The 23,935-nt window shown below is 47.1% G+C and overlaps 2 protein-coding genes, 1 long non-coding RNA gene and 2 other non-coding genes across 5 annotated transcripts; all 5 read right to left on the bottom strand.

The window, feature by feature from the left end:
- Positions 1 to 6,113: 6,113 nt before the first annotated feature.
- Positions 6,114 to 8,026, bottom strand: LOC106728912. The gene is made up of 5 exons (XR_001365193.2): positions 7,866 to 8,026; positions 7,644 to 7,682; positions 7,393 to 7,432; positions 6,725 to 6,920; positions 6,114 to 6,329 (listed from the first exon to the last, which is right to left on the bottom strand). It is a non-coding gene; the product is annotated as an uncharacterized LOC106728912 (long non-coding RNA).
- LOC116658416 lies at positions 7,016 to 7,082 on the bottom strand. The gene has a single exon (XR_004313795.1). It is a non-coding gene; the product is annotated as a small nucleolar RNA SNORD52 (small nucleolar RNA).
- On the bottom strand, positions 7,536 to 7,598 carry LOC116658417. Its single transcript, XR_004313796.1, has one exon. It is a non-coding gene; the product is annotated as a small nucleolar RNA SNORD48 (small nucleolar RNA).
- Positions 8,027 to 11,292: 3,266 nt separating the features above from the next.
- Positions 11,293 to 23,627, bottom strand: LOC116658237 (heat shock 70 kDa protein 1B). Its single transcript, XM_032462685.1, has 2 exons — positions 21,678 to 23,627; positions 11,293 to 11,632 (listed from the first exon to the last, which is right to left on the bottom strand). The coding sequence occupies exons 1-2, from the start codon at positions 23,592 to 23,594 to the stop codon at positions 11,624 to 11,626; spliced, it is 1,926 nt and encodes a 641-aa protein (XP_032318576.1). The 5' UTR covers positions 23,595 to 23,627; the 3' UTR covers positions 11,293 to 11,623.
- On the bottom strand, positions 11,293 to 23,713 carry LOC102517682 (heat shock 70 kDa protein 1B). Its single transcript, XM_032462686.1, has 2 exons — positions 23,604 to 23,713; positions 11,293 to 13,558 (listed from the first exon to the last, which is right to left on the bottom strand). The coding sequence occupies exon 2, from the start codon at positions 13,547 to 13,549 to the stop codon at positions 11,624 to 11,626; it is 1,926 nt and encodes a 641-aa protein (XP_032318577.1). The 5' UTR covers positions 13,550 to 13,558; positions 23,604 to 23,713; the 3' UTR covers positions 11,293 to 11,623.
- Between the last annotated feature and the right edge of the window lie 222 nt (positions 23,714 to 23,935).

Raw genomic sequence — 23,935 nt, 5'->3', positions numbered from 1 at the left:
GTATGACACAGAGGCAGAGATGTGAGTGATGTGGCCGCAAGTCAAGTTGTGCCAACAGCCACCAGAAGCTGGAAGAGAAAAGAAACAGATTCTCCCCTAGTGTCTCTTTAGGGGCAAGGGCCTGTGGACACCTTAATTTTTTGCCCAGTGAAACTGTCGAACTGCTGGCCCTCAGAAGTGTGAAGGAATAAATATCCGTTGTTTTAAACCACCTAGTTTGTAGTAATTTGTTACAGCAGCTACAGGCAATGAATAGTTAGCAGCATTCAAGAAGTATTGTTGCCCAAACCAGGTAACCAGAATCTAACTAGGCCTTTAGGTATAACTTCCAGGTTAAAGAAAGTGCAGAAAGTTAAGGAACAAGTTAAAAAATACCAAGAGGGGACAGTTAGACGAAGCCAGTATGTGTGGAACATTCTACAAGACAACTGGTCCAGTCTCTTCAAAAGAGCATTGTCACAGAAAGAAGGGGATTGTTTTAGAATTGAAAGACTAACAAGCTATAACAGTAAAATAAAGTGCTTAATCCTTGATTAAATGGATACTGGCTCTTTAAAAGCAAGTACCATAAAAGACATTTTGGGAACAATTGAAAAAAATCTGAATATTGATTAATATTAGAAATTGTTAATTTTCTTAGGTATGATAATAGTGTTGTGTATATGCAGGTGAAAGTCCTTAGAGGGGATATGCATGCTGAAATATTTAAACATAAAATGTCATGATCTCTATAATTCACATTGAAATGATCCTGCCATATATTTTTAATATTTATATGCATGTATATGTAAACATATATATACATATATTTTTGCCATTTGCCATATTTTCAAATATGTTAAAGTGACAATTGTTGGATGAGGTGGTGGGTATGTGGGTGTTTATACTATTCTTATTTTAAAAGTCTCATGGGGGAGGGCATAGCTCAGTGGTACAGCGCATGCCTAGCATGCACAAGGTCCTGAATTCAATCCCCAGTACCTCCATTAAAAAGTAAATAGATAAATAAGCCTAATTACCTCCCCCCTAAAAACATAACAAAACAAAATAAGAAATAAAATTTTAAAAAACAGTATTTTATTTCTCAGCCTCCTTTGGAAGAAATCAACCCAGTGTAGAGCGCAGCCTCTCCCTGTGTACTTCAGGGTGGTACCTGCCATTGTTGCAAGGCCCTTTATTTTTTTGTTTTTGTTTGGAGGGGATAGATAATTAGCTTTCTTTATTAAATGTTGGTACTGGGGACTGAACCCAAGACCCCGTGCATGCTCAGCATGTGCTCTACCGAACTATACCCTCCCCGCTGTAAGGCTCTTTAAAGACAGCTCCTGCTCCCAGTTTGGTACCTGTCAGCACATAAAGGGGATGAATTATTGGCTGGCACCTTTATCTTCACTATAGTGAGACTTTAATGCTTTAATGACAGTCTGAAATGTGACCCATTTCCACCTGAGGTTCATCAAGGGGCAATAAAATTTAGTATTTTAAGAGTCAGCAGGTTCTTTAGCCCTTAGGATAATCTGTGTCCTTACTCTTTGGGAAATAACAAAATTGAAAGACAATCATGGGAGAGGGTGGGTACAGCTCAGTGGTGGAGGGCTTGCTTAGCATGCATGAGGTCCTGGGTTCAATCCCCAGTAACTCCATTAAAGAAAAAAAGACCATCATGGGAAAGTAGGATGAGAATGCATGAGAAAGTACTATGATAAAGTAACAGATGGCCACAGATGCCACTGGGCAGAGCTAATGATGGGCCTGTGGCTGTTGTGGCTGCAGCATCAGAACCAACCAGCAAGGTGAGGGCAGCTCTAACGATGCCAATTGTTGGGGCGTCTCATTCCATCCTTCACTTCAACTCCCTTTTCATATTATTCATGTTTTCTCTGCTCCACATCATGGATGATTTCTTCCAATTCACTAATTCTCTATCCAGTTGGTCTGTTATTTCACCTTTTTGTGTGTTTGTACTTCTTGTGCATCTATCTCAATTCCAGAATTGCTGTTTCCCTTTCGAATCCATCTGCTCCATAATGCCCTGTTCACGTACAGTGGATTGCATTCTCTATCTCTTTGAATATCTTTGGTTTCTTAGCTGTAAAGTCACCTGTTACTGTGCCTGTTGATTTGTTCTCCTGGGGGTGGATGGGTTTGTTTTTATTCTGGCTCATCTTGGAAACAGTTGTACTCCATGGGTGAGCGCTGGAGTCTGGAGTCACTAGGGGTGACTTAGCTTTTGCCTGTCCTTTTGCTCAGCCCTTTGGGTTTCACAGGTCTCAAACCTTGGTTGGTTTGTTTTGTTTAGGGTTTTTTCTCCCCCCCCCCCCCCCCCCCCCCGCCCAGGGAAGATCAGACTAGTATGTTCTTCACTGCTTAAACCTTTTGCATGGGAAGGAAAAAACAACCACTGTAGAATAATTCTTTTAATGACAAATGTAAATTAAAATTTTTGCAACTCATATGAGAAAAAAGATCTAAGGTTCCTAGTACAAAAAGAGCACCTAGTTGTGGGGACAGTATAGCCCAACTGGTAGCACCCATGCCTAGCATGCACAAGGTCCTGGGTTCAATCCCCAGTACCTCCTCTAAAAAATAAATAAAATCTAATTACCCCTGGCAAAAAAATAAATAAAAAGCACCCGGAAATAGGAAGAACCCAACAGAAAATATGTGAGGGACATTTACAGAAAGCGTCTCTGAAATACTATTTCCACCCACTGAATTTGCAAAAATCCTAATGTTTTATACCACACCCGGTTGGCTAGTCTGTGGAGACACTGTGGAACATGGCTGGTGGGGATGTAAATTGTTATTTCCATCATTATGGAGGGGAATGTGGCCTATCTATGAAAAATTACAAATGCACAATTCCACTGCTGAGAATGTCCACTATGGCTGCAGGCAAGCAGAGAAGAGGACATACGTAGGAGATTACTCATTCCAACAGTTTCCAAACCTTATTTTTTAACTTACTAAGAAATAATTCAGGAATACTAAAATATGAATTATACAATGACCTCCCGTGGAGTCCTTGACTATATCGCTCTCCCTCCCAACCCCATCAGTCTGGGTAACTACTATGTTGAATTTAGCATTTAGCAATCCTATGCACTTCTTTTTGCTGTTACTATTATGATACTGAATTCTAGGCAATACATTGTTTAGCTTGAAATGTTTTAAAACATTACATACTATTTTCCTGTGATTTGCCCTTTTTCTTCACATTGAGATTAATCCATGATAGTACATTAGTCACACCACTGCTGCATGTAACACACTGCTGCTCTATAAAGTATATTTTATGAATATACCACAATTTGCCCACTTCTCTGTTGGAGAACACTTGGATTGTTTCCCCTTTTCCTCCCCTATTACAAACAGTACCATCAAGGACTTTCCTGTCCAATAACCCTTACATACGCATGTGAGTTTGTTTAGGGTATATTACCAGAAGTGGAGATGCTGGGTTGAAGACAATACACCACCTCATTTTTATTAGGTGCTGAAAAATTATTTTCCAAAGGGATCCTTTAAAGTTACATTCCCAAAAGCAATGTCCAAAAGTTTTTATTTCTTGGCGCTAGGTTTCTGCACAAACCAAATTACATCAACAAGCCATTGGAGGCTGTTGCAGTCACATAGGTTAGCGATGCAAATTTTAGTGTTAAGGTAGCGCCAGCATGATTTGGACAAATTGGACGTAGTAGGTGTGAACAAAGAGTCCAAGAGACTGCAGGGGTCCTGGCACAGCAGCTGGCAGGGTGGAGGTATTGTTCGGGAGGGGATTGCACACTGGCCAGTTGCTGAGGATTGCAGGGATGGGGGGCCAGGCCCTGGGAGGCTCACTGTCTTCAGTAGCTGAGGTGACAGGCCAGTCTCTGTTTAGACTAAGAGAGCTGAGATCTGCATGGTGGGTTGGGAGGGGACTGGCTTCTTATGAATTTGCTCCCTTCCTAGAGCCTGAGGGGTGAATTTAAAAAGACTGCTTTAGGATAGGGGTCTTATCAAATCACTGTCACCCCTGTGGAGAGACAGTGGGGCTCAAGAATGCAGAAGACTGGAAAGTGATTCCCAAGCCTAGAATAAAGAAAAGTTCATGTGACCATCTTTACCATGGCTGTAGCTCAATCTTAGACCCTAAACCTGAGGCTAGCACAAGAAGGAGGGTCCAAACACCTACAGGAGGACCTGGACCACACAAGTCCATGTAGAGAATACAGAAAGAAGAGACCCTAGGGACAAGATGAAGTTCACCATCTAACAGCCATGTCAGGGATTAAGAGTAGACAAGGTACTGACGAGGTTATCTATGTAAACTAACGTCTAAGCTATTTGGAGTAATATAATTGTAGCCAATACCTAAATAGGTTTACTATGTGGTAGGCAGTTTAAAGTGTATTTACATATATTTAATCCTAACAACTCTGAGTAGGTACTCTATCCGTTTACAAACAAGGAAATTGTGATAGACTAGCTGTAAGTGTTCAGTTTGCTCCCAAATCTTAACCAGTCCCCTATACTTCCTATGTGATACGGTCACCCTACAAAAATGCACTAATACAAGTCCTCATATACACTACTGAGACACCCATTATTCCAACGTTTTTTCAAAAATTAAAATGGACAGAAATGTGCGTGGAAGGGTGAAATCTAAATTAACTACAGGAATATATTAAAATAACAACCAACTACGTAATTAGCCCCTATTTATGAAGCTCAAAAAGATACACGACCAAACAGTATTGTTTAGGGATGAATTCAGAGTACCAAGGAAAGTCAGAATGATACAGCTACAACTCAGCTGGGTGGTTTCCTCTGCATGGGAGAAAAATTGAATCAAAGGCAGGTTTGCCTCGTTATTGGTAGTCTTAAAGCTAGGTGACAGGTACACAAGGGACAGGAAGTTCAATGCTGACTGATACTCCTGATACTGTGATCTTAAGCAAATGATTTAACATCCCTGAGCTTTCCCTTCCTTGCCTGCAAAGACAGATGTCTACTTTACAAGGCTGATTTTTTTTTAAGGATTCAACAAAGTGAAGCACATAAAAAGCCTAGCACAGACCGAAGCACTAAATACATGGTGGCTGCTAAGATGATACAGACTCTGACTGGAGAATAGCAATGGGAGCCTGTCTGGTTAGGAGTACCAAACAGAGCAATCTCAAAGAGGAAAAAAAGAAAACTAACAAAGGTGATTAAGGAAAATAAAGGCTGGGAAAAAATCTTTGCTGACAAGTGATGGGGACCAACCTGGAAATGCTCAGTAGGAAGATGCAGATGGTTAGGTACATTGTTGCTAAAAAGTATTACCACTGGAATAGTGAGGGCAGGAATGGAGAAACAAGCACTCTGAAGGGGCAGATGAAGTGTAAACTGGACAACCTTATGGAACACACATTTTAAATGCCCAAATCCTGCCACTGACATTCTACTTTTGGAAATATATTCAACACAACTTCATATGGGTGCAAATTAACAGGGAATCAGCACTGGTATACTACAGCATGACCAGAAATCTAATGCCACCTAAAACAAACTGGATAATTTATAGTACAGTCTAACAGCAGCATACTCTGTACATGCTGGTAGGGAACCACCTTTGCGATGTTGACAAGAAGGAACAAGAGATGCTTTTTCCCCCAAAATTTCTATTATGGTGAAATACACATAAAATTTACCATCTTAACCTTTTTAAGCATACAGCTTGAGAGTAATAAATACATCTATTATACCATTCAACTATCACTACCATCCATCCCCATGAATTCCTTTCATCTTGTAAAACACTCTACCATTTAAACAATAACTCCTCACTCCTCCTTCCCCAGCCCTTGACAACCACCAGAAGTATATTCTTTTAAAATATACCTGAACAACCTGTTTTCACAAATTTATCAAAAGGTAAATTGGATGCCTGTGTTAATGGTATCATAAAACTCTCAAATATAATATTTGGAAATCCTTAACATTAGTGTCAACGTGTAATAAACCTTAGTTTTTTGTACACAGCTGTAAAGGGGTCCAGCTAGACGTCAGCTGTGAGGCTCATTGACTAGTGGTGAACCTTCACCTCCCTAACCTTTCTGTATCATATTGTTTTCACTGAGACCAATCTATTTTTTATTTGCTTTAAAATATTTTATTGGAATCCTTTTGATAAAGTACTTAAGACAAAATAAAGGCTGTCTGATATTTAAGTGCCCCAAAATTTCTAGGCAGTTTCTCCTCCTCCAGTAAGCTGACAGCTGCTTACAAGGGTTACTGCAGGAAAGATGTATGGTTCCTAGGGTCTGTCCAACACCAGATAGGGGACATCCTTTGCCAGCAAAATCCTGAAATTTCATAAAAGCAACACATTAAAAACATGCAAATAGCTGGTATTAAAGCATGAATCTGTCATACATACAGAGAACAAACTAGTGGTTATCAGAGGGAAAGGGGGGTTGGGTAAAAAGGACCAACTGTATGGTAACAGTAAATAGACTTATGATCACTTTCCAATATATGTAAATATCAAATTGTTATGTTATATACCCAAAGCTAATGCAGTTATGTATCAATTTAAAGAGAAAAGTCTGAGTAGGCAGGGGAGTTGCCACACAGCATGGAAAGGAGCATGAGTGGATCAGGTGGTTTCAAAGATCCTCAGAGAAATGCTCAGAGACTCTAGTCCAACCAGGTCATCACTACCACTCAGAATGGAAGAAAAACCAGCAAAGAGACTTACCATAGTACCCGGGTAGAAGGCATGTGGCTCTCCACTTTTTGTCACAGCCTGCTGTTGAAGTGGCAGGAACTATTACCTAGGCATCCCAACAGCACTTCTCCAAAAGAATTCCAAACCTTAGGCCTTCAGTCACCAGGCTAGCCCTCAGTTTCTGTGAAGGGGCACTGCCCCTGGCTGGGCTTCCAAAGCTCTCATGCTACAAAGATGAAAACAGGACAACTCATGAAAAAAGACAGTTACAGCCCTTCCATTAGCCTTTCTCAGAAATCCAAGTATCCAGGTTCCCCAAATGGGTCAGAAATTAATTTTGACATCAGGACCAGCATCAGAGACTCTAGTCTGAGAAATCATCATTCCCAACTTAGAGAGACCTGGATCAACGGAAGCCACCACTGGTAGGGACCTAAAACATTCAAAAACAACGGTCCCAGTATAAGGATCTAACATAATTATGAGTTCAGGGCTGGGATGTTCAAGAGGAGAAATGGAAAACAAATTTATAACTGCAGAGGATAGCGCCAGCTCCACCAGAGGAACCCAGCACGAAGGGAAGTTTGTATTCGAAAAAGGGGTGGAGGAAGCAGGTTTAAGCGGGCTTAGACAAAAATCTGAAGTTAAAAACATGATCTGGGACAGCCGCTGAGAGCGCCCGCACCCCTAATACTCACCTTTATTCAAGGGTAACACACTGGTGGACGTCTTAAACCCCTAATGGAAAAACGACGCACGAATAAGTGATCACTAAGGGTTCCTGGACATCAACTTCTCCCCAAGACCAACTACTAGGAATCCCGGCCCGGGGGATAGGGGTGTTCAGCGCGCTGCGGTGATGGCGTCAGCGAGACACTCAGAATCACCTGGGTTCATCATCACCTCCGTCCTCCCCCAGTGCGACCGCCATCTCGCACACTGCACTCACCCCCGTGGAGCTGCAGATCCGGCTTCCAAAATCAGGGCCCTGGGAAAAAAAAACAGTGAGTCAGCAGAGGCTAGGCTGACTCCAGAGGAGTCCCCCCTGCCCCAGGCTGGGTCAGTTCCAAGCACTGGCGTCACAAAGACATCAGAAACTCTAGTCTGTAATGGCAGTTCATCCTGCTCAGCCCGAGAGTGCGGTCCCTCAATCAGCAGGGCCCTGAGGTACCTGCACGCGGGCAGCTGTGCAAAGATGGCGCAGGGTGCCGCCTTCCCTTAATTCGGGGAAAGGTCCGCAGCACCCTCGGCAAACACCATACAGCTCCCATAGCAGCTCCCCACGACTTCACCGCACGAAGAGAACCAAAAACGCTCGGCCGGGGCTATTTATGGCGGCGTGAGGTCGGGGGCCTGACGGGCATGGCTGTCTTCTTAGATGCCTGTCTTGACCCGAAGCATTTTTCCCATCGCTCGTCCAAACAAGACTGAAACAAAGTGAAAGAGAGGCTACGGGTGAATGTTGCACACTCTTCTGGGCAAATATTCGGAGATGTTTTGCGAGTTTTGAAAAACAAAAAACAGGTGACTTGACTGGCCAGGCCGCACAAAGTCCCCAGCGCTGTCAGGTGCGCGCGCAACTGAGCGCTCTTCTTGGCGGTCTCTCAGCGAGTCCAGTCCTCTGTTGAGTAATGACCCCCGGACTTCTCTCTTGTCTTCACTTGTCCCAGGTTGGGTCCAGGTCACTCCGAGGGTCTGTCACCCCGCTCCGTCTAGCCAGCGAAATCTGAAATCGCCTCCTCATTCCAACCTGTAGACCTGTCAGGCACATTAACTTTCATGCCTCTTTTTTTTTTTTTGTATTAACTTTATTAAGGTATAGTGAACAAGTATTTAAAATACACAATTTGGTACATTAAAAAAAATTGTAAGCTTTTAACGTTTACAGTTCAGTAGTGTTAACATTTTCATATTGTTGTGCAACCGATCTCCAGAACTTTTTCATCTTGCAAAACTGAAATTTGTGCCTATAAACAGCTATTCCCCATTTCCCCATGTCCTTTTCATGAGTAGTGCAGTAGTGCATGGCCTGGGACTGGGCCAGAAATGGTGGAAGTGCTCAGTACACTGTGAATAGCACCGTAAAGTTTCAGGTTGGTTGGAAGCAAAACATGTTGGGGTGGAGGGCAACAGGCCCTATTCTCCCTCGGCTAGTTTTCACTCTCTCAGCAATCTAGTCACTTGCTCTTAATCCATCAACTCATACATTACCCCAGATCCTTCTTTTCTGACCCCTTCTGTAACTCTTCATTTATGCAGATAGAGTTTGGCGATGTATGTTGACATCTTTTTCTTCATCTTTTGTGAGACAGTCCCATCTACCAGGATGATTTGGGAGTTCCAAGTTACACGCAATCAGTCTTCTGAGTCACGTAATTTAGGCACAGAGAGCACAGAGCAAAATTGGATGAAGGCAATCATGGGTGCAGGAAATGTATCCTTTTATTTTTTTCTCCTGCAATTATTGTTCAGTCTGCCCTCCCTTCCTCCAAGGCTTCAGGCGTCCATCAAAGTCTTTTCCAAGAATCCTACAGTATTCACCTGTTTGTTTGACACATTTCTCAGCTTCCAGGGGTTGAGCCCTTCCTATCATTGATCTTGAAAAGTGATTTTAAGTTTCAAGAAGTGTATAGGCGATGACTTCTCATGTTCTGATGCTGCTTTCTAACGAACTACTTCCCTAATGAGAATTCATGAAACTAATTGGGCCAGCCTCAGGAATTCTTTTTTGGCTCATTTTGCTGTTGCTGGCCACTTCTCTAACCTTTATCATTGCTGCTGCTGCTGCTGCTGCTGCTGCTGCTGCTGCTGCTGCTGCTGCTGCTGCTGCTAGGGAATCAAAACTTTAAGGCCTTTGAAGCCTTCTGGCTCTGGTTCACAGCAGAAAGCCCCTTGCCACCAGCTGCTGCTCCTGGAAGCACTGACATCTTCCTGTCCCTACTCTCCAGTGACCCCATCCCTCTAAAAACAATCAGGAGTAGCCCCTGGTGCAGTGGTTTTTCCTAAACCTTGGCCGCACATTCAGAACAACCAGGCACTTTTAATTCTATATGATGCCTTTGCCCAGTCCCAGAGACTCTGACTCCTGGGGGACCTAGCCCCGTCAAATGATTTCGGTATACACCACGACTCCAGTGGTTTGAAGTTAAAAGATTAATTCCCTCTACTGCCTGGCAGATTAAATTTTTAAAAAGTTAAGAAAGCTACCTCCCCCATTTCTGCTGCTGCAGCAATTAAACTGCATATACCATATGCTATGATCAGAGGGTATATTATAGTTCACCTATCTTGTGAGTAAAACCAGCCTTTGGGAACTGGTCCTGGAACCAATATGGTACTTTTTCCTTTGCAAGGTTTCCCACACTTTGTCATTCTTAAAATGTTTTAATTTCCCAGAGGGGAAGCATTTATTGAGAAATAACACATGGAACTTTGATTTGGAGTAGATATTCTCAAGTTAAGTTTTTGGAAGAAAGGAGGTTGGGATTCTATCAGGCTAGAGAAACTCTTCAGGACATTTAACTGCTCAGGTGAGAAGAACCCCAAAGGGAAGGGCTTGTGTGAAAGGAAAGCCCATCTCCTCATCTTCCCAGCTCTATGCTGCACAACTTTTATTTCCTCTTTTCATAATTAAATGTGCTATTAAAGTTGCTATTATTTTGAGATTGTCCATTAAAAGGAAAAAGAGGATACTGATCGTTAAAACTCAGGTAAAATCACCACTTAGATAGGAACCACCCAGGGCCAACCCCCATGATCAGGTAGTGTGAAAAAAACTCTGGCCTCAAAACCATCTCTTGTTGCTAATTTTGCCCTGGATATAGCTTAAGTGACCACCTCCATGTGCTAACCTATGAAAAATGCTTTAGAATACTTAGGGTAGAGAGTGGTGTGATGAGAATTACTGAGGATTTTGGGAGTGACTCAAAGAACCAGGTACAGTGCTTAGCCCATCCCTCTTTATTACCATGTCCCCAAACTCAGTATCTCACTTCTCCAGACTCCTGGGTGGGTAACTGCAGCTCGTCATCATGGCTGAAGATGTTGCTTGCTTATAGCCCACTTCTAAGTGAAGCCATTCAAATGCTGTATTTTACAAGGAGGTGACCTAAACTAAAATGCTAAATAAACTTGGTCACCCAGGTGGGATTTATAAAACCGAGTGTGATTCTGCATCTTATTTACCATTTTGCCCACCCCTAAATTTGCTTAGAACTTATAGAAAAGACTGGAAGACTCACAGGTCAAATGAAAAAGGAATGGCTCTGCACACATTAGGTGCAAGAGAATAAGGAACACGAACCCCTCTTAATACCACCTTTAAACCCACACCAGCCTCTCCTCCCCACAACCCTATTGCAGCCCCATCCCCACTTTGCCCTAAAACAAAACCCACAAATCAAAATGGGCACATGGAATTTGTTTACTGTCACAGATGTAATTTAGCACCTCCAATAAAGTCCCTGCACAAATAGCCATGGTGATGGCTCCTAATGTGTAAAACTCCCTTCAAAAGCACTGCCCTTTCATGGCCTATGGAATTCAAACATTCCGAGAAGAGTCCATTACCCCTCTCCAAATAAAAGAAGACACATATATTTCGTTTTATTTTTATTCCTTAAGTATACAAATTAAAAATTCCATGAGCTTTGGTGTGTTTACAAAGCAAAAAATAAGACAGAGGGTGGCAGTGTTGATTCAAGAGAGAAAAAAAAAAGGAAAGCCACCCTTACAGTACCCACTTATGTGAAAGGCAGAGATGTGAACACATTGGTTATAACACAAAGAATAACAAAAACAAGAAAATTATATGAAGTTACAACCTAACCTTACAATGAACTGACATAGTAGAGGACTAAAACACAGGGCAACATCAAAATCCTTGGGGTCTGCTCTGTCTCAAACAAAACAAAGGCAAAAATAAGGCCCCTAATCTACCTCCTCAATGGTGGGGCCAGACCCAGAGCCCCCTTTGGGGGCCTGAGCCCCAAAGCCACCGGCCCCGGGGCCACCCGCCCCCTGGTACAGTCCACTGATGATGGGGTTACACACCTGCTCCAGCTCTTTCCTCTTGTGCTCAAACTCGTCCTTCTCGGCCAGCGTGTTGGCGTCCAACCACGAAATCACCTCCTGGCACTTGTCCAGCACTTTCTTCTTGTCGGCCTCGCTGATCTTGCCCTTGAGCCCCTCATCCTCCACGGCGCTCTTCATGTTGAAGGCGTAAGACTCCAGGGCGTTCTTGGCGGACACCCTCTCGCGCTGGACCTCGTCCTCGGCTTTGTACTTCTCCGCCTCCTGCACCATGCGCTCGATCTCCTCCTTGCTCAGCCGGCCCTTGTCGTTGGTGATGGTGATCTTGTTGGCCTTGCCCGTGCTCTTGTCCGTGGCCGTGACGTTCAGGATGCCATTGGCGTCGATGTCGAAGGTCACCTCGATCTGGGGCACTCCCCTGGGGGCCGGTGGGATGCCGCTCAGCTCGAAGCGCCCCAGCAGGTTGTTGTCCCGCGTCATGGCCCTCTCGCCCTCGTACACCTGGATCAGCACGCCCGGCTGGTTGTCCGAGTAGGTGGTGAAGATCTGCGTCTGCTTGGTGGGGATGGTGGAGTTGCGCTTGATCAGAGCGGTCATCACGCCCCCGGCCGTCTCCAGCCCCAGCGACAGGGGAGCCACGTCCAGCAGCAGCAGGTCCTGCACGTTCTCAGACTTGTCCCCCATCAGGATGGCTGCCTGCACCGCCGCCCCGTAGGCCACTGCCTCGTCGGGGTTGATGCTCTTGTTCAGGTCGCGCCCGTTGAAGAAGTCCTGCAGCAGCTTCTGCACCTTGGGGATGCGGGTGGAGCCGCCCACCAGGACCAGGTCGTGGATCTGGGCCTTGTCCAGCTTGGCGTCGCGCAGAGCCTTCTCCACGGGCTCCAGGGTGCTCCGGAACAGGTCCGAGCACAGCTCCTCGAACCGCGCCCTGGTGATGGACGTGTAGAAGTCGATGCCCTCGAACAGGGAGTCGATCTCCAGGCTGGCCTGGGTGCTGGACGACAGGGTCCTCTTGGCCCTCTCGCAGGCCGTGCGCAGCCGCCTCACGGCCCGCTTGTTCTGGCTGATGTCCTTCTTGTGCTTCCTCTTGAACTCCTCCACGAAGTGGTTCACCAGCCTGTTGTCAAAGTCCTCCCCACCCAGGTGCGTGTCCCCGGCCGTGGCCTTCACCTCGAAGATGCCGTCGTCGATCGTCAGGATGGATACGTCGAACGTGCCCCCACCCAGGTCGAAGATGAGCACGTTGCGCTCCCCCTTGCCGGTCCTGTCCAGGCCGTAGGCGATGGCGGCGGCGGTCGGCTCGTTGATGATCCGCAGCACGTTCAGCCCCGCGATCACCCCCGCATCCTTGGTGGCCTGGCGCTGCGAGTCGTTGAAGTAGGCCGGTACGGTGATCACCGCGTTGGTCACCGGGTGGCCCAGGTAAGCCTCGGCGATCTCCTTCATTTTGGTCAGCACCATCGACGAGATCTCCTCGGGGTAGAACGCCTTGGTCTCCCCCTTGTAGCTCACCTGCACCTTCGGCTTATCTCCGTCGTTGATCACGCGGAAGGGCCAGTGCTTCATGTCCGACTGCACCACCGGGTCGCCGAACTTGCGGCCGATCAGCCGCTTCGCGTCGAACACCGTGTTCTGCGGGTTCAGCGCCACCTGGTTCTTGGCCGCATCGCCGATGAGCCGCTCGGTGTCCGTGAAGGCCACGTAGCTGGGGGTTGTGCGGTTGCCCTGGTCGTTGGCGATGATCTCCACCTTGCCGTGCTGGAACACCCCCACGCAAGAGTAGGTGGTGCCCAGGTCGATGCCGATGGCCGTGTTTTTCGCCATGCCTGTGCCCTGCCTTTTCTCCGCCCCGCAATGAGCTTCAGACCTGAAAACGGCTGACGGGATCGGCGACGAGGAGCTAAGTCGTTCGTAGAGCCGGAAACTGAACGCTCAGGTGCTGCTTGGGGTGGTCCTCGGAAGCAGTGGGTCTGCCGAAGTTGCGCTCACCGACTACGCCACAAGTCTCCCTAGATTGTGGCTGGCTTGCGGTTTCTCTGAGGTTGGGCGGCTCTGTGTTTATAATTCTTCATGGAGCCCCTCCTTTTTCCTCCTCAGCCAATCACCGAGCTCGGCGGAGCTGCCAGGTCGGGAATTTTCCAGGGGTTTCGCCTCACGTCCTGCCCCCTGGCTTTCTGGGACCAATCAGCGTCCTGTATCTCGCCCCTCCCAGAACTCTCCAGACTCTTCTCGGATTCACGGGAGGAAACCAGAGTCCTAAGGGGAGGGAGGAGAGGCGCTGGAAAGAGTCATTTTTGACTCCGCCCACCCAGTCTCCGTTTTCAGGCGAGTGGTCAGCCAAGTAGTTTGAAGTTGACTAGAAAGATCAGCACTAGGCTTGTAATTGTAGGGCGATGAGAGGCTCCTGGGGCTCAAACTAGTTTGGTGGTTTAAAGTAGGATTAAGGGCTACAGGACTCCGGGGTCACCCAAAATACAGAAAGTTCCCGAGTTTCTCTAAGAGGGTAGGGTATCTGTGGGCCAAATTGGAGCCTGACGCTGATAGAAGGAGCCGCGGTTTGGGCCGGTGCGCGGAGGGGCAGGACTGCCTGTCTGGGCTGCGGGAGGATTGATTGCCTTGGTCTTGGCCGTCTGTGGCGTTTTTCCTATTCTATTTTTAAAATGAGAAGGACAAGGGAAGAGATAATGCAATATAGTTTTTGACGTCATCTTTAGCCCTTTATAGATGGAATATCTAAGGATGGTGGAGTTTGAATTTTCAAAAGAGAAGCAATCAGGTAAACGATTCTTAAACTGGAGAATATTCACAACGCCTTAGAAGGTTAAGGAGTGTGGGGAGGGAAGGCCAGGCTGGATCCGCTGGGCACTGTCCCTGTCCAGAGCCACTTCCCTTTGCCTTGGGCTGGACTGGGGCTAGAGGGCAAAAACAAAAAAACTTTTTCTATAGAAATTCAACTGTCTTTAGGCCTTTTGGGCTTCTCCCATTCCTCGTCCTTCCCAGCCTGGGATCCGGGTCGCTCCCCTCCCTCTTTTCTCTCTTAATTCCCGGTTCAGCCTCTGATGATGGGTAGTGCCAGGGTTAACTTCAGGGTCCCGAATTTGGTCTTCTGCCCTGTCACTTGCAGCTGTCCTAGGTTGTCCACCACTTTTAAATAAATGTGGTGTGGTGGTGAGCCTGCGGGGGGTGGGGCAAGAACGTTCAGTCCTCTTTAACAGCGTCATATGTTAGAGTCCCTTGGCAGGTGGTCCATTTTAAGCGGATTGGTCAGGACGATGCTGTAAGGTGGGAGAGACTGGCCAGACCCAGGTTCCAGCTCTTCTAAAAACTTCAGGTTCTTTTTGGGGACAGGGGTATAATTAAGGTTATTTATTTAGTTAGTTGAGGTACTAGGAATAGAACCCAGGATCTCATGCATTCTAGCCATGCACTCTACCACTGAGCTATATACCCTACCCCCAAAAAAATTTCAGGTTATTTGCTGAGCGCTTAATTCATCCAATTAGTTTTTTATCCTAGATTTCAACTTTCTGTGCATATCCTCCTTGTTTTAAATACAGTCAAATTTGGTAAAATTTTTTTGGCCTTTGTTTCTTCACCCTTTGTGGGCAATGCAAGACCCCTTGTTAGATGCCTGAAAAGAAAATGTGAGGGCTAGTAAAGCTAGAGTATGGGGCTCACAACCCTGCAAAATAGACTCATTTCCATACCCACATCTCTTGAGCACAGAGCACAAGTAGGAGGAGGCAGTTTTTGATGAAGAGGAGAAATCTTGCTTCTGAACACTCTTGCTCAGTTGGCTTTACACACACACACGTAGACACTTCTTCCTGGAATCCAAGAGTATTCAGTTGTTTATTATATAATTTGATCAGGCTAATCTAAACTGATGTTGTAAAAAGATTGCTTTTACAAACCTCTGTGTGTGTGTGTGTGTGTGTGTGTGTGTGTGTGCACGTAAGCGGTAACTTTTTTTACATTCAGATGTGACTCCCTAATGACTCACCTCCTTAATCTAGTCGAACTGGTCAAACTTCAGGAACTTTCCATTTCTTTATGCAGTCCCTGGCTGGGGATTCCTCAAACTTCCATCTTAGCTGCCCAGTGTATGAACACTTCTAGAGACCCCTGACCTCACTCCCACCCCCCAAGCTTCCTCACCATCAGCTGGCTACCAGCAGCAGTTCTGGATTCACTCATTTCTTGTCTCCAAATTTGCAGTTGTATGTATGCCTCTGTCTTGAAGCAAAGGGCATCACTATCTCCACTGGCAGGTAAACATGGTGATAGCACATTAAATTTTGCTGCTGCTGGGGTACCAGAACAAGAGCAGTTCAAAAATGCTGTTTTCCATGAATGAGGCAGTCACATACATATTGTATTTGATCTACCTTTTATGTTGTCTCTCTTTGTGGACTAGCTTGGAAACCAAAAACATCTGTACTCCTTTTCCATATCCTACAAGGAGAAAGTCTCTTGAATTTCGTCTTTCCTTTTGCACTGGATGTTTCCCAAGGCAGAAACTCAGTTAAAGGTTTAATTGGTGTCCAAGGTGATTATAAGAATCCCAAGAGATTTTCCAGCATTTTAATTTGACTAATTTTGGAATTAGATTTTTATGGAGTTTGATGTTTGGAAAGATCAAAGCTCAGGTTCCCCAAGTCAGATGGGATGTCAGGTAAAATTTAAGATGGGGTTGTGAAGAGAGAGTGTGGAGAATGCTGACTGCCAGCAGCAGGAAGTGTAGGGGAGGGGAGCCTTCCTCACCCTGTAACTGCAGGATCTTTTTCCTTCTCTCTCCTTTTTCCTACAGTTTTTCAAACAGTATCCTTTTCCCCTCAATTCTATTCATTTTTTAAAAAATGGTATAATTCTAGGTTTATCCGAAGAAAGCAAAAGAGCCAGGCTTTTTTTTTTTTTTTAACTGCCAAATGGCAAAGGCTTCAATGACTTGGGAACCCTGCAGATTTCCAGCAACATCGGAAAAAAACAGGGAAAGAGAAGACCTGGATTTGCATCAGGACTCTACTTCTGTCTCACATTCAGGAACACTTTCTTGTTGAGGCTGTTTTTCTTTAACAATGAAGTACTTGCAAGTCTCTATATCTCTAAGTTAGAATAAACAGTATATATGTCACAGAAATGTGGCATCAAAGATTACAATGATAATACTTATGGTGAGGCCTTAGTACTGTGAAGGAAAAACCGGGCTGGTCTAACAAGATAACTCACAAATCTAAGTATTGGAATACTGATCTGAGTTCTGCTAGACTAACTTGTAAATCTAGGTTAATTAGTGTTGGTTTGCTGTTCATGTTTTTTTTGCTAGCCAGCTGGATTTTCAAAGACATATATCTGGCTTTGGAATGTTGGTTTGCTGCCTCCCTGCCTCCACTTTTGTGATAATTATGCTGCTAAGGCTGTTCCATGCCTATTGGCCAAATACCCCAAGCTTGTACTTTACCCTGTAAAACCTCATGCGCACATCTTGGAGGTGCTCAGAGCTTTGGAGAAGCCCCTCTGAGCCCGCCGGCATAATACATCTGAGTACTCCAACCCTCCAGAGTGGTGCTTGTTTCTTGGCTGGCCTGTCGTTTCCATAACAGTACAGTTCCTCTATAGTGCTCAAAAGTTTTCTTTTAGTTCCCTTCTTTTGTTGGGGGTCCCACACTCTCATCTCTTACCTCAAACATTCTCACTGAGGTGCTTACAAGGTTGAGGACTACTACCAGGACTATGGCATTACTTTCAGTTTATCAAATAAACTATCTTAAAAACTTTCAGGCAGAGGCCATTCAGCCAAATCTTTCCATTTTCATAGATGAGCACAAAGGATCAGTGGTTTAGTGACTTGGTCTAGTCACCCGGACAGGTAATTACAGAGCTGGTAATTGACCCACATGTCCTCATGCTCCTTGTTTTGGACTCCTGCCAATACTGACACAGATGCTATCAATTCACTCTCTAAAACGAGGAAAACAAATGGCCACAGAAGAGGGGAGTGAAGAGTGAATGTCAGGGCTCTGCGCCCATTAGGGGCACCCCGGTGGTTTGTGACCCGCCAGGGCCTCCCCTCCTGACTCCTGCTTCTCACTACTATCGCCCCCACCTTTTCCACCCTTACAGCTTCTCCCAGCTCCGCCTCCCCTTCCCTTCATAGCAGACTGGTTAGTCAGAAAGAGGGGAAGGGAGGGGGAACTCTGTTACTATGGCTAGGCTGGCACACAGTTCAGAGAATCTTCTGGAAACTAAATGTAGAGCCGTGACTAAGCTTGATGTTCTAGGGTAGCGTTGGGGGGTGGGGAGACTTGGGTGGACAGTTTGTTTGTTGAGGAGTGTTCCTACGAGCCAGTCCCCGCCTTCGAGCCCAGAGAACGCCGGAAAGTTCCAGGAACAGCCCGAAGCCGGCAAGGAGCCAGAGCCCGCAAGACCCAGATAGAGCGAGCGGGGAGGGGCGGGGCGGGGCCGGGCCGCCGCTGGGGCCTGCCGGCGGGGCTGGCCGTGGAGCTGCCTGGCTGCGGAGCTACCTGGCTGGTGCCGGCGTTTTGCGGTGGTTTTTTCAAAATCGGATTAAAGGAGTGAATAAAGGGGGAGTCCTGTGGTGTTTCACTCAACCTCGCTAACTTATTAGACTAAAACATTAGAAAATTTTGTAACTCATACAAGTAAGCCAGATGAATTGAGTGGCCAGACGCGAGAAGAGAAAGTCCCCATCGTCCCTGAGGCGAAAGCGCCTTGGCCCTGTGCTGGGACGGGCCACAGACGGGAGGCTGCTGGTTTCTCTCTGCCGCCACCTCACCTCCCTACTCTAGTACTGGTTCCCGTGGGGACGTTTAGAGGGTTAAAAAGGTCGAGGGCCCTCGCGGGTTATTCTGGTCTCGTGGGATTCCCCCGTCTTCCCAACCTGTGTGCCCTGTTGTGCCCTCCCCGATTCTGCACTGGGCGCGATCGGGGCCGGCGGGGTGGAGCGGGTTTACCTCGGCATCGTGAATTCATCGTTAATTCGCTCCGCTACCAGACCCCTTAACATCGTTTTAATGAGCTGCAGCTAGGGGAAGGCGAAGGAACTGGTGAGGTTGCTCTGTCCCACTGAACTAAAGTGGATACTTTACGAGTAACCCTAGGGGACGGGTTTAAGGTGATTGGTTTAAGAATTTTGACAGTTACGATTTCTTGTCCTTACGGTGAGGATTGCCCCTCAGAAATCGCCAATATTGGGTTTTTACCTGAAATAACCTCTTTTAACCTAAAGCCTGTTTCTGCCCACTTATCTCACATTTTTAAGTTATTTGTTGTTTTGGTATTTTTAAAATTGCTGATAGCAGAACCCTATTAAACACCAGGAATAACAGTATGTGTGTTACTTATTTAATAAAGCGATACCCTGGGCTTTAAAGACATAAAATCAGTCACTTTACTAGAGCCACCTGCCTTCTGAGGGCTGGCATAGGGAAATAAGTGAGATTGGAATTAGGGAAGGTATTAGATTTTAAAAATTCTTTCATCTACAATTGTTTTTCCTCCATGCACCTCCGCTCCTTCAAAGTTCCTGCTGCTATGCAAAACACCACTTCCTCCAGAGATGGCACTACATTCTCCTTGCTCAACTTCATCTCCTGCAGCTTAGATTAAAGCTGATCATTTTCAAAGTACTCTGTACAAGGGTATGCAAGCAATACGATCTTCACTTTTTTAAAAAAAAATTCACTTCTTAATAAAACACCTACTCAGTAATCTTAATTGACCTAGCCATAGGAACTCATTTTCTTCAAGGTAATTTCTGGAGATTTCCCTAACCTCTTTTTCCCCCCTAACCTCTCTTAGCAAAGGTGTTTGTCCTTTTCAGTCTCCACCCTCTTCTACCTACCCTCCCCATCCCCTGCCATCCCCCTCCTTTGCAACCCCCCCCCAATAATGGAGTAGGTGCTGGCTTGAAGAGTTACTGTATTATATGTAGATGACAGTCAAATGCTCCTGCAACTCTAAGGGGTAGAGGAAGTCCTGCAGCAAGTGCACATCCCCATGAAGTTTGATTCACCTGTGGCTAGAGCCCACAGTGTAACAGCTGAACTACTTTGAGGGTTAAATGTGTCGTTATAAGCTGGCCTGGAAGCCTAGCATTTCTTGGATTTCCATTTCTAAACTTCCAGGACAAGGTCAACCTGTATGTGCCATTCCCATAATACTGGATTTTCTCCAAAGGCAAGTGTTTAGTGAAAGGTTTGGTGGGCCTTGAGGTACACAAATTCACAAAGTGCTTTTATAGAATGTTGATACAATTTTTTTTTACTGTTTTTGAAGTAAATTCATATAACATAAACCATTTTAAAGTGTACAATTTAGTGCTTCCTAGTTCATACACATGTTGTGAAAACCATCACCTCTATCTCGTTCAAAAACATCTTTGTAACCCCTCAACACAACTGATTTTTATAGGGGCTCACACCCCAAGCCTTGAGAATTGTGCCAAAAAAGAAGCTGCGGAGTGGATTATTTCTAGCATGCTAGCAGCTAGGGCATCTCAAAGGGAAGGAAGTCTTTGGCAAGTCTTCCTGCTACAGGGCTGCAGGTTTTTTCTCTCTCTTCTAATTTAACAAATACTAATCCTCTGCCATCATCCCTTGACATATTTGTCAAGGATTATACAGAGTAAAAGCATGAAGTACTGATTGTAAAACCTAGGGTAGAAACAACTCAGAACCAGACACGTACAAACAAAAGCCGTGTGCACTTGGGGCAGCATGACAAAAACTGATACAACCTGAGCTGGAATCCAGATCCAACATCTTTGCTGAACTGGTTGTTTTTTCTAACCTTGAAATAAATAATTTTAGTTAAGCAAGTATCTTTTAAGTCTCCTAGATGTCCATCTGTGCAAGTCAAACACTAATTAAACTCAGTGTGGTGGATGGGATGAGGATTAATAAACACCTACAAGGCCCCAGTACAGTGCCTGGTAGGCAAGAGCAATTAAATACTGGAGTTCTCCTGTTGGGGCATAAAACACTCAATGACACCTCCCTAAGGAACTCATTGGGATCCTTAAAATGTAGGTAGGTAACCACTGCTGGAAATTCTCAGCATTCTTTCAGAAGTAAGAACTACAGGCTGAGGCATCAGGCCAAACCCCTTCGTTTTAAAAACTGAAAACTAGGGACCACGGTGACTAACCTACTTGTGTGTAACCAGGCAAGCCAGGGCTCGAATTCACACCTCCTCACTGTCAACTCAGGACTCACCTCTTCCATGCAGAATTCAGATTAAGTAACAAGGCTTTAACACATCACAGGTACTCACAGGAAGAGGCAGCCATGACCATCTAACTGCCTCTCCTTTCTTTCTGCTTCTCCAGGAACACCGCCACTACCAAGCTCATTTTTAGGCCATTTTTATCTAAGGTCACTCCCCTCAGCAGCCTTGAGGCAACCATGCCAATTAACCCTTGATATTTGGGGCCCACCAACCCAAACCATTCAAAACAAACAGTTTTATGCCTCCCCAGGATACTATTTGCCTAAAAGTGGATCACAATGCAGTGCGTAATTTCCAGATCACTAACCTTATCTAACAGGCACATTGCCATCCCATTTTAGACCCTGTAAGAAAGACAACCTAGGCAGACCATTCTGACCTCAAATAAAACAAGCAGACATCACTCAAATTATTTGACTTTATTCACTTTGAAGTAAACAGTCACACACACACACAAAAAGCCTGTGTTGACATGAATATTACAAAAAGGAAAATGAACAAAAGATGGCAGTATACATTCACCTCTACATTTAGACTCTGAAAAAATAGCAAGTTCATAACTTCACCAAGAAACACAGTTCACTTCAAAACAACTTGCATACTTGAGAGCTGATGAAAGGCAGATATAAGGCAATGAGAAGTCTTGAACCCAACCGTCTCCATAACAAAACATGAGCTACCAGGGGAAGCACTCCTAATCCACCTCCTCAATGGTGGGGCCAGACCCAGAGCCCCCTTTGGGGGCCTGAGCCCCAAAGCCACCGGCCCCGGGGCCACCCGCCCCCTGGTACAGTCCACTGATGATGGGGTTACACACCTGCTCCAGCTCTTTCCTCTTGTGCTCAAACTCGTCCTTCTCGGCCAGCGTGTTGGCGTCCAACCACGAAATCACCTCCTGGCACTTGTCCAGCACTTTCTTCTTGTCGGCCTCGCTGATCTTGCCCTTGAGCCCCTCATCCTCCACGGCGCTCTTCATGTTGAAGGCGTAAGACTCCAGGGCGTTCTTGGCGGACACCCTCTCGCGCTGGACCTCGTCCTCGGCTTTGTACTTCTCCGCCTCCTGCACCATGCGCTCGATCTCCTCCTTGCTCAGCCGGCCCTTGTCGTTGGTGATGGTGATCTTGTTGGCCTTGCCCGTGCTCTTGTCCGTGGCCGTGACGTTCAGGATGCCATTGGCGTCGATGTCGAAGGTCACCTCGATCTGGGGCACTCCCCTGGGGGCCGGTGGGATGCCGCTCAGCTCGAAGCGCCCCAGCAGGTTGTTGTCCCGCGTCATGGCCCTCTCGCCCTCGTACACCTGGATCAGCACGCCCGGCTGGTTGTCCGAGTAGGTGGTGAAGATCTGCGTCTGCTTGGTGGGGATGGTGGAGTTGCGCTTGATCAGAGCGGTCATCACGCCCCCGGCCGTCTCCAGCCCCAGCGACAGGGGAGCCACGTCCAGCAGCAGCAGGTCCTGCACGTTCTCAGACTTGTCCCCCATCAGGATGGCTGCCTGCACCGCCGCCCCGTAGGCCACTGCCTCGTCGGGGTTGATGCTCTTGTTCAGGTCGCGCCCGTTGAAGAAGTCCTGCAGCAGCTTCTGCACCTTGGGGATGCGGGTGGAGCCGCCCACCAGGACCAGGTCGTGGATCTGGGCCTTGTCCAGCTTGGCGTCGCGCAGAGCCTTCTCCACGGGCTCCAGGGTGCTCCGGAACAGGTCCGAGCACAGCTCCTCGAACCGCGCCCTGGTGATGGACGTGTAGAAGTCGATGCCCTCGAACAGGGAGTCGATCTCCAGGCTGGCCTGGGTGCTGGACGACAGGGTCCTCTTGGCCCTCTCGCAGGCCGTGCGCAGCCGCCTCACGGCCCGCTTGTTCTGGCTGATGTCCTTCTTGTGCTTCCTCTTGAACTCCTCCACGAAGTGGTTCACCAGCCTGTTGTCAAAGTCCTCCCCACCCAGGTGCGTGTCCCCGGCCGTGGCCTTCACCTCGAAGATGCCGTCGTCGATCGTCAGGATGGATACGTCGAACGTGCCCCCACCCAGGTCGAAGATGAGCACGTTGCGCTCCCCCTTGCCGGTCCTGTCCAGGCCGTAGGCGATGGCGGCGGCGGTCGGCTCGTTGATGATCCGCAGCACGTTCAGCCCCGCGATCACCCCCGCATCCTTGGTGGCCTGGCGCTGCGAGTCGTTGAAGTAGGCCGGTACGGTGATCACCGCGTTGGTCACCGGGTGGCCCAGGTAAGCCTCGGCGATCTCCTTCATTTTGGTCAGCACCATCGACGAGATCTCCTCGGGGTAGAACGCCTTGGTCTCCCCCTTGTAGCTCACCTGCACCTTCGGCTTATCTCCGTCGTTGATCACGCGGAAGGGCCAGTGCTTCATGTCCGACTGCACCACCGGGTCGCCGAACTTGCGGCCGATCAGCCGCTTCGCGTCGAACACCGTGTTCTGCGGGTTCAGCGCCACCTGGTTCTTGGCCGCATCGCCGATGAGCCGCTCGGTGTCCGTGAAGGCCACGTAGCTGGGGGTTGTGCGGTTGCCCTGGTCGTTGGCGATGATCTCCACCTTGCCGTGCTGGAACACCCCCACGCAAGAGTAGGTGGTGCCCAGGTCGATGCCGATGGCCGTGTTTTTCGCCATGCCTGTGCCCTGCCTTTTCTCCGCCCCGCAATGAGCTTCAGACCTGAAAACGGCTGACGGGATCGGTGACAAGGAGCTGGATCGTTTATGGAGCCTGAAACTGAACGCGCCGGTGTCGTCCGGGGTGGTCCTCGGAAGCAGTGGGTCTGCAGAAGCTGTCCTCACGGACTACACAACGCAACTCCCGTCTCAGGGGCTTGCAGTTGCTCTAGGGCTGAGCGGCTCTGTGTTTATAATTCTTCATGGAGCCCCTCCTTTTTCCTCCTCAGCCAATCACCGAGCTCGGCGGAGCTGCCAGGTCGGGAATTTTCCAGGGGTTTCGCCTCACGTCTTGCCCCCTG

Source organism: Camelus ferus, chromosome 20 (assembly GCF_009834535.1).
Source record: "Camelus ferus isolate YT-003-E chromosome 20, BCGSAC_Cfer_1.0, whole genome shotgun sequence".
Classification (NCBI taxonomy): Eukaryota; Metazoa; Chordata; class Mammalia; order Artiodactyla; family Camelidae; genus Camelus; species Camelus ferus.
Note: the sequence above shows the minus strand (reverse complement) of the source record. Positions and strands in the feature narration are given on the sequence as shown.